Source organism: Manis pentadactyla, chromosome 6, assembly GCF_030020395.1.
Source record: "Manis pentadactyla isolate mManPen7 chromosome 6, mManPen7.hap1, whole genome shotgun sequence".
Lineage (NCBI taxonomy): Eukaryota > Metazoa > Chordata > Mammalia > Pholidota > Manidae > Manis > Manis pentadactyla.
Genome location: NC_080024.1, coordinates 110906492 through 110924963, shown reverse-complemented (window position 1 = coordinate 110924963; position 18472 = coordinate 110906492). Strand labels below are relative to the sequence as shown.

The 18472-nt window shown below is 41.0% G+C and overlaps 1 protein-coding gene across 7 annotated transcripts in view; it reads left to right on the top strand.

The window, feature by feature from the left end:
• PTPRM (protein tyrosine phosphatase receptor type M) overlaps positions 1–18472 on the top strand; it is an 895627-nt gene that overhangs the window by 809531 nt on the left and 67624 nt on the right. For all 7 annotated transcript variants that reach the window (XM_036880717.2, XM_057504052.1, XM_057504051.1 and 4 more), the window contains 2 exons: positions 7521–7597; positions 10872–10908. In XM_036880717.2, the coding sequence (XP_036736612.2) occupies positions 7521–7597; positions 10872–10908 (114 nt within the window). The remainder of the gene's footprint in view (positions 1–7520; positions 7598–10871; positions 10909–18472) is intronic.

Below are 18472 nucleotides of genomic sequence, written 5' to 3'. Positions count from 1 at the left end.
TTGACATGATACTGTATATTGAAAACCGTAAGGATGCCATTAAGAAAAAGCTACTTGAATTAATAAGTGAATTCAGTAAAGTTGTATGGTACAAAATCAATATGCAAAGTAACTCTTGCATTTTTATACACTAACAATGAACTATCAGAGAAAGAAACTTAAGAAAATGATTAGTTTATAATTTCAGTTTAGAATAAACTACCTGGCAATAAACTTAACCAAGGAGGTGAAAGACCTATACTCTAAAGACTATAAGACACTAATGAAAGAAATTGAAGACATATAAGTAAATGGAAAGATACTCCATACTCATTGATTGGAAGAATGAATATTGTTAAAACATGTATACTACCCAAAGCAATCTACAGATTCAATGCAATCCCTATCAAAATTCCAGTGGCATTTTTCACAGAAAAAGAACAATCTTAAAATTTTTATGGAACCACAATACCCTAAATACTCAAACCAATCTTGAGAAAGAAAAATAAAGCCAAGAGTATCATACTCCCATTTCAAACTCATATCAGTATGGTTTTGGCATAAAAACAGACACATACATCAGTGGAACAGAATAGAATTCCCAGAATAAGCCCGTGTATATATGGTCAATTCATTTATAACAAAGGAGGCAAAAATATACAATGAGGAAAGGACTGTCTCTTCAGTAACTGGTGTTAGGAAACCAAACAGCCACATGCAAAAGAATGAAACTAGACTTCTATTAATTCAAATTAATCCAAAATGGATTGAAAACTTGAATGTAAGACCTGAACCCGTAAAACTCCAGAAAGAAAACTTAGGCAATAAGCTTCTTGACATTGGTCTTCCTGATGATTTTTTTGGATCTGACTCCAAAAACAAAGGCAACAAAAGGAAAAATACACAAATGGGACTACCCAAACTAAAAAGCTCCTGCACTGCAAAAAAAATCATTAACATAATAAAAAGGCAACTTACTGAATGGGAGAAAATATTTACAAATTATGTATTTGATATGGGGCAAATATTTAAAATATGTAAAGAACTCATGTAATAGAATACAAATTCAACTTAAAACTTGACAGAGGATTTGAGTAGGTAGTCTTTTCCAAAGAATATATACAGATCACCAGCAGGCACATGAAAAGATGCTCAACATGACCAATCATCAGGAAAATGCAAATCAAAACTGCAGTGAGGTAGCACCTCATACCTGTTAGAATGACTATCATCAAAAAGACAAGAAATAACAAATGTTGACCAAGAGGTGGAGAAAAGGTTATTCTCATGCACTACTGGTGGGAATGTAAATTGGTACAGCCAGTATGGGAAACAGTTTAGAGGTTCCTCAAGAAATTAAAAGTAGAACTACCATATGATCCAGCAATTCTACTATTAGGCACTTACCAGAGGAAAAAAAAAAACACTAATTTGAAAGGATATATGCACCCCTATGTTCATTGCAGCAGTATTTACAGTAGCCAAGGTATGGAAGCAACCTAAATGTCCACTGATGAATGGATGGATAAAGAAAATTTGGTATATACACAGACACACACACACAGTGAAATATTACTCAACCACAAAAAAAGAACAAATTCTTGCCATTTGCCAACAGCATAGATGGGCCTAGAGGGTATTATGCTAAGTGAAATAAATCAGAGAAAGACAAATACTTTGTGATTTCACTTATATGTGGAATATAAAAAACAAAACCAATCAGAAATAGACTCATAGATAACAGAAAACAAACTTGATGGCTGCCAGAAAGGAGGGGGTGGGAAAATGGGCAAAATAGGTGAAAGGGAGTAAAAGGTATAGTCTTCTAGTTATAAATAAGACATAGGGATATAATGCACAGCATAGGAAATATAGTTAATAATGCTGTAACAACTTTGTATAGTGGCAAATGGCAACTAGACTTGTAATAATTTGATAATGTATGTAAACATAGAATCACTATGTTGTACACATGAAACTAATACAGTATTGTGGTTGCTTGAGGGGAGAGAGTTTGAGGGGAGGGCAAAATGGGTGAAGGAGGAAAGAAGCACAAACTTCCAACTGTAAAATAAATAAGTCATAGAGATATATGTACAGCATGTCAACTATGGTCAGTGATATTGCATCCTGTGAAAGTTGCCAAGAGAATGAATCCTAAAAATTATCATCACAGGAAAAAAAAGTTGTAACTTTCTTTGCTTACAGAGGTAACTAGACTTACTGTGGTGATCATTTTATAATGTAAACAAACAACAAATCATTATGTTGTACACCTGAAGCTAATATACTGTTATATGTCATTTATACCTTAATTTTTAAAAAATGTTGTACGTTGCTGAATAGATGCCAGGGATTAAGATGTAGGAGCTACTGATGAGTATTCAGCTTTTTTCCAAACTTTTTTCTTGTTTCCTTTTAAAATGAACTCAAACTCATCTTCCCCAAAGATGAGCTGCTTAGAGTTTTCACTTCTACCCTGCTGCGCTGTTCCCCAACAAGCATTCTGGAGTCTTTATAGTTTGAATTGCTAAACTTCAACAAGGATGTCACTTTTATCACATAAGAGGGGTAATTTCTTTTTAATGAGAACTAACTGTCCTGTGTTCCAGACGCTTGGTCTGCATTACCTCACTTGGTCTTCACAACAATCCTGTTAAGGTAGCCCATGTTGTCCTCTTTTTACAAATAAAATTCAAGAAGATTCAGAGTTAGTCTAAGTTCACAATTCTTGGGAATAATAGAGCCAACGTTCAAATCAGGGTCTCTGGACACCAAAGCCCTATTATTTTCATTTGCTACCCAATATCAATTTGAAATAGCTTTGGAATAACCAAGGAAAAACACCCATACTGGGAGAGAAACAGGATAGTAATTTATAACTCTTAAGCTCAGGTCTTTTCAGCCTTACCAGGCTGTGTCTCCCAGAAATACCAAGTCCTTATAGTCTTGAATCCTTGGCTTTCATGGTCAATGATTAACCTATTGTTAACCACAAATCCCATTGGGTTTCTCAAACCTTTATACTGGAACAGTTGAATTCTCAAACTTTCTCCTTTCTACTCAAAGTGTAGACCTGGGCACTGAGAAAGCCCTCTCCCAGCTGGTCGGCCTCCAAAGCAAAGTAGGAGGGTGTGGTGCAGCCAGTGGGCTGTTGGCATTCCTATGCAACCTTTGCCTGAGTGATTCCCATATTTGCCCCATGCCAGAATTGTCCTCTAGGCATTTTCTTACAGTCATTTGATGCTATTTAGCCTCAAGGATGCCCCAAGGGAAGGAACTGAGTTTTCCTATGTGCATATTAGTCTTCATAATTAGCATCTAACTCAAGATGAATGAGATATCAAGAAAAAATGGCAATGCGCCTCCCTGTACTGACTTACTTGCCCCTGACAGTCTAAGCTTATCATTTGGATGCAACCGAGAGTTTGACTTAGAAGAGGACACCTGGGAATCTACGTTTCTGTCACAGAGGCGTTCTCAGATAAGCCAGCAGCAGGTTAGAGGAGGCTCTCGTGGCTAAAAGGGCAGATCATTTTACTTCTTCCACCTGTATTTTCACTGACTCAGTGTGGGTGATGATGATACTTTCCTATTTATCTGACTGCTGTTTAGGAAGGCTGGTTCTCATATCCACCTGCCAGATGGCAGAGGATTACTCTCATATACGCTGACCCACTACAGTCAAGAGGGCAGTCAGGTGCCCACCAGCCTCCCCGCCATGCACAACACTCACATTCCCGTGCCCTCCCCCGCAGCTGCCTCCTTCCTCCAAGAGATTCAGCCCACTCGCCTGCTAAAATACCCATCCCCAATATTAATACATTGACTTGCCAATGTGTATTTGTTATTTTTTCTCACTGAAAGAAAAAAATGCCTCATCAACCTCATTTCGGTCATTCTTAGACATGTCTATTGAGTACACACTAATAATGTGGGGCAGGCACTGCCGCCACCGCCTTTGTTTCCTCAGGGAGAGGGAACCAGCCCTTCTCCCGAGAGCCTGCCTCACAGAGCAACCCCCAGGAGCCCTAGGATGCCCTTCCCACCTTCGAGAGTTCTGCTTCCAAGGACTTCCGGGGCTAAGTGTGCCGTGAAGAGGGATTCTACACAAAACAGAAAATGTACCATCGTAACCATTTTTAAGTGCATTAAGTAGCATTAAGTTCATTCGTGTTGTTTTGGAGCCATCACCACCATCCATCCCTAGAACTGTTTCCTCTTTCCCAACTGAAACTCAGTCCCCATCAAACACTAACTCCCTGCTTTCCCCTCCCCCAGCCCCTGGCACCTACCCTGCCTTTGTGTCTGTGTGCATGCGACCACTCTAGGGACCTCATGTAAGTAGGATCATACAGACCTTGGCATCTTGTGTCTGGCCTATTGCACTTAGGTAATGTCCTCAGAGTGGACACTTTTAAGCTGTGAAATATAGGTACAGAAAAGGATCTAGTATATCTATATATAGTTTCATAGACTGTTACAAAGCAAACCACTCATAAACTCATAAAACCACTAACCAAGTCCATGACAGGACTGTTGCCAGCACCCCAGAAAGCCCAGGTGAGCCTCACTGACCTCAGCTTGGCCCTTCTTCCATGGAGTTAGTGACCATCGAGGCTGTGTTCACAAGCATGGTGAAGGGTGAATGCTTCGTGCCCACCAGCCATGTGTCCGGCAGGGTCAGTGCACATGGCTGCGCAGGCTGGGCTGTGCAGGGAGGTCCCCTGGGGGCTGTGGAGAAAGATGCTCTTAGGGGTGCTCAGGTGGACACCCTGTGGTCTCTGACCAGTAGAGGTCACAGTCCAGCAGACTTGACTTTAAAAGATACTACTGTGAAAAAAAAAAAAAAAAAAAGATAGTACTGTGCGTATAAAGAGAAATAAAAACAATCACAGTCTGCTTAAGAAATATGCTGTACCTGTGTCCACTGGGTTTCTCTGTCAGGAGGGGAGAAGGAAAGCAATTAAATCCAGAGAAGCAGCAGCCAAGTTTTAAAAAAGGAGGGGGGTGGTCACTGAGTGAACAGTAAGAGGTGATGGGGAAGCTTTATTTCAAAGGCTTTGCTTATGGGAGATGAGAGTGCAGCCTGGTCAGAGATCGAACTCCCTAACCAGAACATTCCGGAGCAATGTGAGGAGCCCAAGGGTAGTAAATCACAGGGAATGAGCAGCACTCATCCTTAGGTTCCAGAAGAAATAAAGTGTGCAAGGGGGGGATTCTGACAAGGAGGTACAATAGATCCTAAGACAGCCCCGCTTCCAAAGACGGGTAGGCTCTAATGTGATGCCTGCCTTTTAACAAACCGCCCAGGGAAAGTCAAGGAGGCTAGGAAGGTAAAGCTAATCTCCCCTCAGAGGCACTGCCCGGAAGCCTGATGTGTGCAGAGCAGCCATGAGTCAGTGCTATGGTAGAATCTTTCATTCGTGAAGCTCAAATGGCTTTGCTACCAGAATTGCCTAGAGCTCCACTCTGAAACAGCCGTGCATTCGCATCTGCTCTCCCAACAAACGCAGAAACCCTTGCAATCCACACGTACCCAGTGCCCCAGTGACTCATCTTCCCAAAAATATGCACAAATCATGGATAGGGAGCCTCTGGTTTCAAGCAAAGTGCACTCTAGGAAACCAGTTCTTAAAGCTGGTCACCATCAGGAAAAACTCCAACTGTGTGCGGGTCCCTTCCTGGGTTTGTCATCTGTCTGGGTTCAATCATAAAGAAAGTGAGGAGAAAAGTGTGAATGTCCATCATGCAGCACATGATAATAGCAGCAGCTGACATTCAGCCATCACTTACTATAAACCAGGGTCTTTTCTTTCTGTTTTATTTTAATGTTCACAATAATCCAGGAAGCGGACACTGTTAATCCCCATTTTACAGACAGGAATAGCAAAGCACAGAGGGATAAGTAACTTGTCCAAAATCCCAAGTGGGCGATTCTAACCCACACATCTGACCCTGGATCGCACACATACAACCACTGCCCACATTCTCTTTTGAGAAAAAGCCATGGCTTCCTCCAGGTTTCTCTCCCTGTCTGGCCTGCTTTGTCACCACATTCCGGATAAACATATTGAGCCCTGGCTAATTGTGAAGCACTGACTTGAAATAATGTGACTGTCATGACCCGAAGCAAAAGGCCCATCCATAAAGGAAGAGTAGAAACTTGACACAGATTTCCTTCGCCTACACTGTTGAAAACAAAGCATTCATCCTGCAGAAACCTGAGAGAACAATATGAAATGTTGACTTTCAGCTGTTAGCATGTTAAGCCAAGGAATAGGTCCAAGGCAACACTTTGTCCCGTGATCACGGATAAAAGCGTCTCTCACCTGCAGGCCTCCAGGCTCCTGCCTCACACTGGGGAGTCATTTCTTACCCACTAATCTAAATGAAGCATTGGGGAGAGTTAGCATCAGAAAAAAGTAGCAAGCAGAGAGGCAGGACCTACCACAGCCCCAGCAACATGAGAAGGGAAGTTTTGCAAAGTGCTGTCACCCCACCTCTCAGAAACCTGGTTTTGATCTGTTGGGTTTTGATATAAACTTTAATTGGAAGGAAGGGCTCCTCTGCTTAAAAAAAAAAAAAATTAAGGGAAATGATTTTTTTTAACTTATTTTTTCAAAAAAAAGCTTCACTTTTTATTCATTTAAAAAATACCTAGAAGGAATCCCACTATGTTTCAGGTACTAGATATGTTTCCAGGAGTCAGAGTAGTGAGCAAAACAAGAAAACCTCAACCCTTACAGGGCTTTTCATACTTTTCTGCTTAAAATATGGATTTTCAAGGAAATAATTGAGATGCCTCCATTAATATCTGTGGGGAAAATTTTTCGTTTGTAAATATAGTCAATTAATTCCACCATCACTACCCCTACACAGTTCTTGCTGATGTTGGACATTTTGCTTGGCAATTTGTATTTTCACTTAATCCTTACAGCAGTCCTGTTTAAGGCAAGTGCTGTCATTCCCTGCTCCAGATGAGTGGCTGAGGCGTGGCCTGTAGTCATGTGACTGATGCATGACAGCCTTGTTATACCCACTGATACCCCTGGGTGCAGAGAAGGCTTAGAGAATTCGGAACTCAGGGACGTTGGTTGAGGGGGAACCAAGTCCGCACCTCCCAGAAGGTTGGGCTGGGCTTTATTTATAACTATCATTTGTCAAGGTGGATGTCATAGGCAACCTTCAAAATCTCAGGGCTTATGTAAGATTTAGTGAAGTTGCTAAACTTCCAATCCAAGAAATAATTCTGTTGTGATTCACAGGACTCTAAGTCAGAGTTTCAAACCTCTGCCAATGCTTTACATCTGTCAGTGATCAAAGAATAAGTTAATGAGATTTACTTTAAAATACAAAGAATTATAAATCCTTCCTAGTTTTAAAATAGGCAGTGTAGAAGGTATGTAGTATTTATTCTTTGTTGATCTGTAAAGCAGCACAGATGTGATTGATCTCTAAGTAGTGTGTTTACAGCCTGGGCCTCTGAGCAGCCCCACAGATTGCTTTTGTTGATTGTTTGTTTTCCTTTCCCTTTGCAGATGATCATTCCCGGGTGAGGCTACAGACCATCGAAGGGGACACCAACTCAGACTATATCAATGGAAATTATATTGATGTATGTATCTTGAAACTTTCAATAAATCCAACTGTTCTACACAAACCACACTGTGTTTCTGCTATAAAACAGGTGGACATATGTTGAACCAACTCCAGAGGCAAACACATTAACCTTGGCCCACATACAACCGTATTTTACCCTAAACACCTGGCCTCTCCCTTTCTCAGGTCAGCCTATTGGCTGGTGACCTCCACTGTAACATTCTGTGTCTTCTTTGCCATCCCATGCCTATGTGGCTAAGAAAATGTTGTTTCCTTATTTTTGTCAACAACTTGGATTGTTTGACACTTAAAAAAAAATCTGTTTACATATTACTAGGATAAAACTCTCCAGTTCCTAATTTGACGATTTGCAATCTCTTGTCATCACTGAACTTTTAAGTTGCCTTCAAAGTAGTCTGCAGCTGTTAACCAGGACATCTAATACATGCAAGACATGCCATTAAATATATAGGATGTTTAATTATTGAAGACTGCTTCTTTGTTCATTCAGCATCATGTTAACTTAATGTCTTACACTGGAATAAATTATTTAGGAGACAGCATGTTTTCAGTTGAAAAAATGAATGAAATCAAAAGTAGCCTGAAAATCAAGGGAAAGTTGCTGTTACCTCCAAGGCCCACGTTTTCATTAAACCGATTTCAGCTCCCTTGCATCCTTGGCTTCCATCATGCTATTTCTTAGTCCATCAATACTTCCCTGGGCAGGTTTTAACTACACATGCTTTTATTCTCTTAGTTGAGTATCACTCAGATGCCCTGTAAGCCCTAGCATCCCCATCTCTGAGAGTCACCCCAGACCAACTATAAGCATGCTTTTGTTGGTGTCACCTTAGGAAAGGCCTGGCAGGGGGGTCCTGGTTTGAGATTTCATCTCTCATTCCTCAAGCAGGGACTCCCTATACCCCTATGTTTGATAATGACCAAAAACATTCCCAACTCCAGTTAGATTTTTTTATTAAAGCAGTTTCTTCCCAAGATACACCATACTTACTTCTTTATTCTGTGGCTGGATAGTGAGTACCTTAAAGGAGTACTCAGAGGCGTCCAAGACTCATTACCTTCAATCCAAGGCCCCACAGTTTGGAAGCTGAATCAGAAACATCTTCTCTGTGATACTTCTTCCCTTGGGAGAGGTTAAGAGAATCCAGTCTCAGCTCCTCCAACCCCTACTGGGTCCCTGAGCACAGGGACAGTGTTCGTCTCATCCTTGTGTCCCTGCACCTGGCACATTGTAAGAACTTAATAAGTGTTTGACTGAACTTAGGGAGTAAATGTGATCGGTTAGGTATTGGAGAACATTCCAGGCTGTGAAAAAGCCAGTGAAAGGCCTTGCTGTGGAGCGTGCCTGACAAATTTGAAGGAAAACAAGCAGGCAAGTGTTAGCATGGTGGGAATGGGGTAGTCATAGGTGACGAGGGGAGAGAGGTTGTGGGCCAGGTAATGTGAACAATCTTAAGGACTTCGGCTTTCACTGTGCGATGGGCAGTCATTAGAGGGATTAGAGCAAAGGAGTGACGTGACCTGGAATAAACTGCAGGTGGGCAAGAGTAGAATCAAGAGACCTCCTAGATGGCTGCAGAAGCAGTCAGAAAGAAGGTGGGAGCTCAGCCCATGTGGCAGCCTTGGAAGGTGAGGAATGTTAGGATCCAGGACTATGCTGCAGGCTGTGGCACAGTTTTGCTGAGAGACAGGCTATGGGGCATAGGAGGGTGAGCGGGGCAGGACGCCTTCTGAGAAGCAGCTGGGGCAGAACAGATTCAGGGAGAGGGAGGGGAAATGAGGAATTCAGTGTTAGATGTGTTAAGCTTTAAATAAATATTAGACATCCAAATGTAGGTGTCTATTGAGTAGGCAATAGATACATCAGGATTTCAGGGAAAAGGCCCAGGCTGGAAGTAAGAACGCAGGACTCATCAGTGCACAGGTGGTGTCAAGGCCACAAGATGGTATGAGATCACCAAGGAAGTGAGTGTAGACACAAGAAAGAGTCCAAGAATTGGACATTCCAACATCAGTCTCAAGTAACCAACAAATGAATGGGGGAGAGAAGCCAGAGAGATAGGTAGGAAGAAAACCAGGAAAGTGTCATGGCCTAGAAGCCAATGAAGAAGGTTTCTCAAGGGGATCAACTGAGTTCATGCTGCTCACTGATCACATAGATAAGGTCTGAGAAATGACCATTGTGTTTAGCAACATAGGCCATTCATGGACTGTGCATATTATTTCAGTTTAACAAATAAGTTCCTCCGATCTCCTAACATCTTGCTAGGACTGATACATGGAGCAAATAAGTCAGACCAGGGTCGTGCCTTGTGGAGTTACCAGCTAGCGAGAAATGAATGGTCATCTGAATAATCCTGTTTAACATCTGTCATGATTCCATATTTGAGACCTACAGCAGGTCCATTGTATAAAAGAATGTGTTTGCTTTTGTTCTTCTTTATTGTCAATGTGTTTTTAAGAGCAAAAAAATTACAACATGCATGTAAGTTTTCTAGGAAATCTGTATTTCCTCTCCAAGTTTATTCTGGTTTCTCTCTGGGTTTCTATACAATATTTTGGATCATCTCAGGGGACAGAAATGGAAAGTATTAAGGTCCCTGGTGATATCATATGTTACCTGTGTGTAATTTTCTCTAAATTGGCTCTCTCTTTCCCAGATATTGATTCTACAATATTCTTTGTTCCCTTCTTTTTTTGGTCTCAATTTTCATCTTTCCCCCTTCACATAGGGTCATGATAAAAGGAAAGAGTCTCACAGAATGTCTGCCTCTTTAAATTCTAGCCTTTGCTACAGCATTGTATCATGGTATTAGCAGTGCTTAAGAACTATGTTTACTATTACTATTGATATAACTGCCTATACTGATATAACAGAATACATGTTAAAGCCTTGGCATGTTGCCAATAACATCCCAAACACAAATGAAATTCTCTTGTGCATTCCCAGCCTGTTTGCACTCCAATAGAGTCATGGTCATGTTTTTTTCAGAGAATCTATAAGTTGTTAGGGTTTATTGCTCATTCGTCATCTCATAGCCAGCAAATGATTAAGTTACGCCCACTGGGCAAGCATCAGAATGGTTACATTTGGTGCACCTCTGCTTATTAAGAGGAACTCAATGGTACTGGGTCTAGTAATTTATCTTGCTAGTGATGCAACCATTGGCATTTGTACATGAATTCATTTTGGCAAACTTTGCATGTGACTCCTGTGCTGCTTATCAATTTTAAGTTTGTCAAATATTCTTTTTCTCATTTATTTTTAGGGTTATCACCGACCCAACCATTATATTGCTACCCAAGGTAAGTTTATTTTGGTTTTGATGTTTTTCTTTGGTTCTCTGCCCATTCTCTATCATTTTATACACAATCCCCACCCCTTCACCCCCTGGCCACCTGTCAGAACGATACAGCCCCTGCCATAGAACCACGTATTGCAGTTCTAGTCATCAACACATTCACCCTGGTTTTCCCTCCAGAAGTTCTGGTAATTTAATCATTTATCTAGAATTTCATGTTGAGATAATTAAAAGAATTGTATTCATCATCAATTCATTATTAAATTAAATCTGTCTACCTTAGGAATTCATCTGGCACTTTCAAAAATAGATATACAGATATTCATTAAGTATGTATCGAGTACTCTGTGTATGAAGACCAGTGCTACTTGCTGCCAAGGATGCACACTGAATCCAGCAAGCACCCCCTCCCACACTGGTTGTGGTTTAATGGGGAAGATGCCAGGTGACCTGTCTATTATTCTGTGCAACACCAATTAAATATTTGTAGGAGGGGTAAAGAGAAAACATTAGGGAAATTTGGAGAGGAAAGAGGTTGCTATGAGATGGCATGATCCAAAACCAGCTCTTTGGCAAAGGTAGATTGGGAGGAGAATTCTAAATGGTGCAGACACCATGAGCAATATTCTGAGAGCAGGAAATGAGTGCCTGGGTGGAAAGCAGTTGGTGGACCACTTTAGCTAAAGGAAACTAAAAGAAAGCTAGAGGAATATGTTAAGTTCATGGCAACAGGTCTTATAGCCTTCCCCACCAACTATGAAGCATGTCATCTGTAGAGAACAAAGATCTTAAGAGATCAGAGGTTTTCAGGAACAAGGCATCATTAAGGGACAAGTTAGTGAGTCAATTGAGAATGAACTAAGAAATGCTAAGGACCCAGTTAGGGTTGGAAAATCTGGTTGGAAAGTGTAGTTTTGGAGGTAGGAGGATCGAGGTGTCTGATGGACTGTGAGGAGAGAGAAGGAGCTAAAGGATTGAGGCCAGTTTCAGTTAATAAGTCATAGGATAGGAGGAGATTCAGGTGTAGCCAGGGAGCAGAATTCCACTGAAAGCAGCACAATCTAGAATTTTCTGCAGTGGTGGGAATTTTCTGTGCACTGTCCAGTATGAGAGCCTCTAGTCAAATTGGCTACCAATTCTCAAAATTTATCTGGAACTGCATTTTAAATTTTTAGTATTGATTTAATTAGCTACATTTGGCTATTCCTTCAGCTCTTGGGGGAAAAGCTCTAAATGTAGCTGAAATGGTGCCACTCTGGACCTCAGTCTCCTAATCCCCTTGGCCTCAGCCAGAACCTAGGTGGCACCAAACGTAGAATCCACAGTCTCACATCATCACTTACAGACTTCCAGGTCCAGGCAACCTGCTTGAGCTCCAGGTGTGTTCCTCCTCTGAAATGAAGTCAGTAATGGCTTCTTCCAAGGTTGCTTTCTATTCAGAAGAAATTCACATGGAAAGTGCTCAGTGTAAACCTAGCACAAAGCAGGCCCTTACATAGGAGTTGCATGGGACAGAACAAGACATATGTCCAGGACCTCTGAGTCCAATCCTGTGTGCCTTCTATAACCTGCTGCTTCCAAACTGAATTAATCAATGCTTTTAGATGCTCTTTAAATCCATACTAATGGATTTAAGAATGTTCTAAAGAGTCATAACAGATCTAATATAACAAATTTGAAGTTTTTATAAATTTGTGTGAAAATTTGGTCGTAAAACATACAAAATACTTTAGAGTTCTTGATTAGAAGCCCATGTTTTCATAGGTAGCATGAACGTAAAGATAAATCTTATTTGAATTTTAAAAATTAAGGACCTCTAGACTAACCAGTCAGCTGAAGTAGAGACTGAAACCCCAGAAGTCCTCCATGTGGCCCTCTCCTGGCTTCCCTTTGCTCATTCTCTCTGTCCCTCTCTCCCTGAGGGAGATTATTCTTTGAAGAAAAATGCCATTAGAGAAGTCACTTAGGAATTAGCTTACATGAAAGTTAGCTGCTCAGTCACCCTCTTCATCAGCATTCAAACTGTCAAGTGTTAATGAACAAATACATTTGTTGGCAGCTATGAAATGGCCAATGTAATCATCCTGTAGGAGACCACCCACATGCCCTGAGTGGAGAAGGGTGCCGGGTAATGCTCTGTCTACTAGAGCCTGGCGCCTCTCCCAGTGCGGCGTAGGCTGCAGATGGGACTTGGAAAACCAGCTATACTTACATCACTGTTGTTGTGCATTGGGAAGGAGAAGAAATGTGCGAATATTTTTAATCTAATAGTCAAGGCAGGACACGCCATGTTAAGAGTAACACATTCTGACCATGATGGTCAGGTTAAAAAGTTAGCACCTCTTTTCTAGAATATACCACAAGCATAATATAACGGATAGCTTCCATTGCAGGTGATAAAGATTTCTGGTCCTCTGCAGTAACTGGCACGGACAGGTAGAACATACTCACGGCTCGCCTTCATTAAAAAACAAAAAAACACAAACACCTAATTCTAAGAGTTCAACAAAATGGGTAATAAAGATTAACAGGTAGATGGTATTTTTAAATCTCTCCTTGCTCTTTTTCTCCTATTTTGCAATGATGTCATTTCTTAAAACATATTCACAGCAGAAACCCATGAAACTACATGAACGGTCCAATTTACTGACAACCAGTTTTATTCCCAAGAGTTTGATATGTACAGATTTTCACCACCTTCCTTCACTACAGAGGACACGTTGTGAATTTATCTATTTAGTCTCTCCTCCTCCCTCAACTGTATTTATTTTTCTACCAGTAACTGACTTTGACCTTTGATAAAGATGGTAACGTTTCTGAAAATTGGAGAGGCCACACTGGGGGCAAATTGGAGAAGTCAGATGTGCAGCTTTTTTAGTGTGTTCTTTTTCTCTCTCCTCCACTTCATTGTTTCCCATCTGGCAGCTAGTATACTGATGACCCAGTATTCACTTTATCACATCTGACTGGCCAGCCATTAATACAAGTACAACATTCAGGCTTTATGACTTGTACACCAAGGATCAAAGGAGAAGAAGTCACATCTCATACTGCATGTCTGTACTCAGAGCTGGGATCTCAAAAGCCAGGTGCATGGTAAGGGGCAGATGAGTCCACAGGTGGGTAGGACTGCCCAGAACTGGTCATATATCACCCCAAGAGATACCCCATAGACACCATCGTGTGGGCCACGAGCTGGAGGAAGCCATGTACATTTAGAGCCGCTTCTCTAAAGTGATTCAGGGAAACACCTGCTGGTCATGTGGTGAGCACATCATGGGCCCTGAGGAAATGTTCTTTTTATTGTTACTTAGTTTTGACTTTTAAAAAAACTATAAATCTGTGATGGACACAGCCTACCAATGCCCCGCTCCTCTGCCTCACTTGTAAGCTCATCTCAGGCTGGAAATGTACAGAAATATTGGAGGATCTTCCTGAAGGAACTTGCCTGTAATTCCTTCAGGGGGAGCAGACATGCATCATAAAGTCTGGAGGTCACGTCACAGCCATGCGGCCAGGTTTTCTAGGAGCTGCGGAGGGGCACAGGGGCAGGTGGGGTTTGTGGAGAAGGCAGGTCTTCAGACAGCCTTGAAGGAAGGGTTCTGCTGTCAAAGGATAGAGGATGGGACAAACAGAAGGAGCCCTAAGGTTGGGAGGAGCACAGACTCTGGCAGAGGGCACACGGGCACCCAACAGAGGTGGGAAAGGTCTTCTCCTCTGTAGTATCTGGGGCCTTTGTGGTGGCTTGTTGAAATGAAGCTTCCTCAGGAAAAATTCACACATAAACAAAAGTTTTTAAGGTCATTCAGGCATTCATGGACTTAATAAAAACCAGTCCAAAAAATCTATACACCCCAGATAAAAACCCCTGAGCTAGAGGGGCTAAGATCAAAAGACTGACAGGTGAAGGGAGGACACTTGTTGGAAGCTTTGAAGAAGTAGAGTTGTTTAATGAAAGGCAGAAAGGCAGGGAGGGAGAAAGGGAGGATGTTTTTTTAAACCACTCAGTGGTGGAAATGGTGCTTTAAGAAGATTAATTAGTGAGGAATTATCCTGGAGAGAAAACTGGAAAAAAGATAACAGTTAGGGAGTAGCCACAGAAAAAACTGGGTTGGAATGAATAATTCACATACCAATTCTGGCAGTGGGGCAATTATAGTTTTTATTTTATTCAATAATCTAGGTTGCATATGACTAAAATATATTTTCTCATATTAAATACATTACAGTCTCAAAACTGTTGATTTTTTAAGTGTGTTCCTTTCTCATTTATAAAAGTGATAAATACATTTTCTTTCTATATTAGTAGTTTTGGTATTACTATATACAGTAATTTTTGCTTTCTGAAATACAGCACTAAGTGTGTATTATGTACTAGGCTTTGTGCTATGACTAATTTAATGTATTTTCTATCCTCTGGTCATTTTAGATGCTCTTTGTCTCATTTCATAAATAGAAGAATTGAGGCCCAGGAGAGGAGCAGGGGTTGAAAATGGAAATAGCTGAGCACCTTGAGTGTGCAGGCGGGCTCTCTGTGTGCTGCTTCTCCTTTAAGTGTCTGGGGATGCATGATAGCGTGTGATTCTCACCCTTGAGAAGAGACCCAGGGCCATGCTCTTTCCAGCGTCCTGCATGCTGCCTCCTACACCAGCTTTATGAGGCTTGTCCCTCAAAAGCTCATGGTTAATTTTTTACAAAATGAATCTAGGACCCAGCCCCATCCTTCTAAGTTACAATGCATCTCAAAAGAGCAGATTTTCTATGATTCAGTCATATCTGAAAACACCTCTGAATCAAAATTGTCTTAGACATACTGAAATACAACACTGAGTGTCTGGAGTCTGCCTGTTCCCAAGTGGGCATCTGGGCACCTGTTTGGAGACCCACTAGTCCAGGGAGCAGTGCAAAGCTATTACCAGTGGTGGCAAAAAGAGACTCTATAAGGCAAGGTCAAGGCTAAGCTCAGAACCACCATTCCAAAATAAAGAAATGAATAAGTGGGTGGCGAGGCATCTATTCTTGAGAAGAATAAGAAGTGTGGATTTTTACAATCTAAAGTTACAACATCTTTTACGCTCAGAGACTCTGAATGCTCAGTGTCATATTTCAGGATGCCAAGTCACACTGGCATAGACCACAGGAACTGATAGAGAAAACCAGATACCAGATAGTTATTTACAATGGGAAATATCTCTGTCTATCAGACAGAAATCCCCCTAGCCTGACAAGGGCATTCTGTGCTGCTGGCTAGCTAAAGGGGAAGAAGAAGGTGGCTAATGACTTGGCATCAGAAGAAGGGCGGTAGAGTTCATTCATTGATTAAACAAGTACATACCAGTCACCCGGTACAGGGCTGGCACAACGCAGGTGCGCAGTGAGAATACAAGAAGTGAGTGATGGAAGAAATAAATGAATAGGTTGGAAATTACTTTGTGCCAAACCCAGTAGAATATTCCAACCAGGCAAAAGGGGTTATTTCATGCTAGCCAGACAAACCATCTACTTACCTTGGTAGATTCTGGGATCATTATCTCCAATATTTGTGACTGTTTCTAAGTTATGGGCTGGTCACCTCCTCTTCTTACAAATACTCTTTCTTTAGACATGTCAGTAAGTCAAGGCACTGTTTTTGGAGATAGCCCATCTTGTTAAACTAACTTTGCCTATCTCAGCACTGATCCTGTTTGTGCCTACCCCCCACCCTATATCCACCTTATATAATCACTTATAGAGACTTTGGACTAGGAGCAAACTTTTCTGTGAAAATAATAAAAACATGGGGAGTGAACATCTATAGTGGAACTACCTCCAGAATATCAACTACCACACAGCAGATCAAGCCTTTCTATAGTGACTTATTTTGACTTATTTGCTTACTGCTGATCTGTTTTCTTTCTTCATTTCTTCCACATAGGCTGTGTGGCATGAACATTTTTAATAAGAATTTTCAGAAAGACAAATGTAGTTGATATTTTGCTAGCCCCAAACTCCCCTTCAGTCCTCTTAAGCACTAAATAATAGGGCTTAAATAGGACCTTTAGCTTTCTTCAGAAGGTTTTTCTTGTAGCAGAGACGTGTCAGAGCATCAATGCAAATTCTGCATCCTCTATAAAGAAGCTTTTGTCTCCTGCATCTTGGCCTCCAGATGGAAATGAACACTTGAAATTATTTCTCAGTAGAATTGAAAGAAAAAAATGTTTTAAAAGCTAAGCCTTCATTCTCTCTCACTTACCAACTTTACATTTCCCTTTATGGTCCCGGAAGATGACTGGTTAGCCAGAGACAGGAAAGATTCCTCAAGGGAGGAACAACCTAAGACAGGCACAGTCGCAGGGGGGCCATCAGGTGAGAAATTGGGGATCAACAGAGGTGAAGCTTAGAACCTCACCCCCCGTTTTGAGAGAAATCTTCTGCATCCGTGGATGTTTTGTTGCCCTAGTCTAGCTTGGATTAATAGCCTATAGTCACACACCTGATCATTTGCATTTGCTTTCTTACAGCACTAAACTATGTTTTCTACCTTTATCTTGCATCTACCTACCACTTCAGCATTTTATTAAAAATAATAATAATAATAATAAGGGAGAAATGTGGGATTCACATATAAATCAAGTATAAAAATCAAACGAATATTCATATCTGACCTGATTGTTTGTAGTTCATAATGCATGATCAAAACTGAAAGTTTCTGTGATGACTGCCCTTGTACTGTTCACCATGTAAGAACTTATTCACTGTGCAAGAATTTGTTCACCATGTAAGAACTTGTTCGTTGTGCTTCAGAAGATCGGAGACTGATGAGAATTAGGCTTGGGGTGGATTAATGATTATGCATTGAGTCCCCTGTACAGAATTTTATTGTTGTTAACTGTTAACAACCATTTGATCAATAAATATGAGAGATGCCCTCTCAAAAAAAAAAAAAAAGAAAAGAAAAAAGCTAAGCCTTCAATAAACAACTTAAGTCTTTATTCCCCCAAGTACCCATGTGGCTTGCACCTCAAGTACAAACTCTCTGTTAGCTGACATTAGTCTGCCTGGCTAAGTTGTTCCCACATTGTCAGTGGGTTATGGATTATGTTGGGATTACTGATTATATCCTGTCTGAGGTTGATTTAGAAGCGTTGTCCAGTAAAGTGGAGTGCTCTTGAGTTTCCAAGCTGAAATAGGGCAGCTTTGAGGAAGTGTGATTTATACACAGGCAATAGCAATGCCTCCCCAGGTGTAAGTATTCCACATACCCAATGCCAAGTATAAAATGCAGGGCCCACTTGCATTTTACTCTCTATCTGTAGTTTTACCAGAGAAAATGAGCAATTGCAATTAACAGTTTATACACTTTGAAACAATAGTTTCTCTCCAGCAGATTAATTTCAAAACGTACTGGCCCATGAGCCAAAAGGTCAGATCATTGACATCTCTCACCCCTGGCTTAGAATAAGACCCTTAGAAAGGGGTCCTATTACCCCCTCGTCTAAATAAACTTGCTTATTAGTAGTGAGAACATCTAAAGACGATCGCAAATTAAACAATAAAGCCAAAAATAGACCAGTGTGTGTAACATCCAA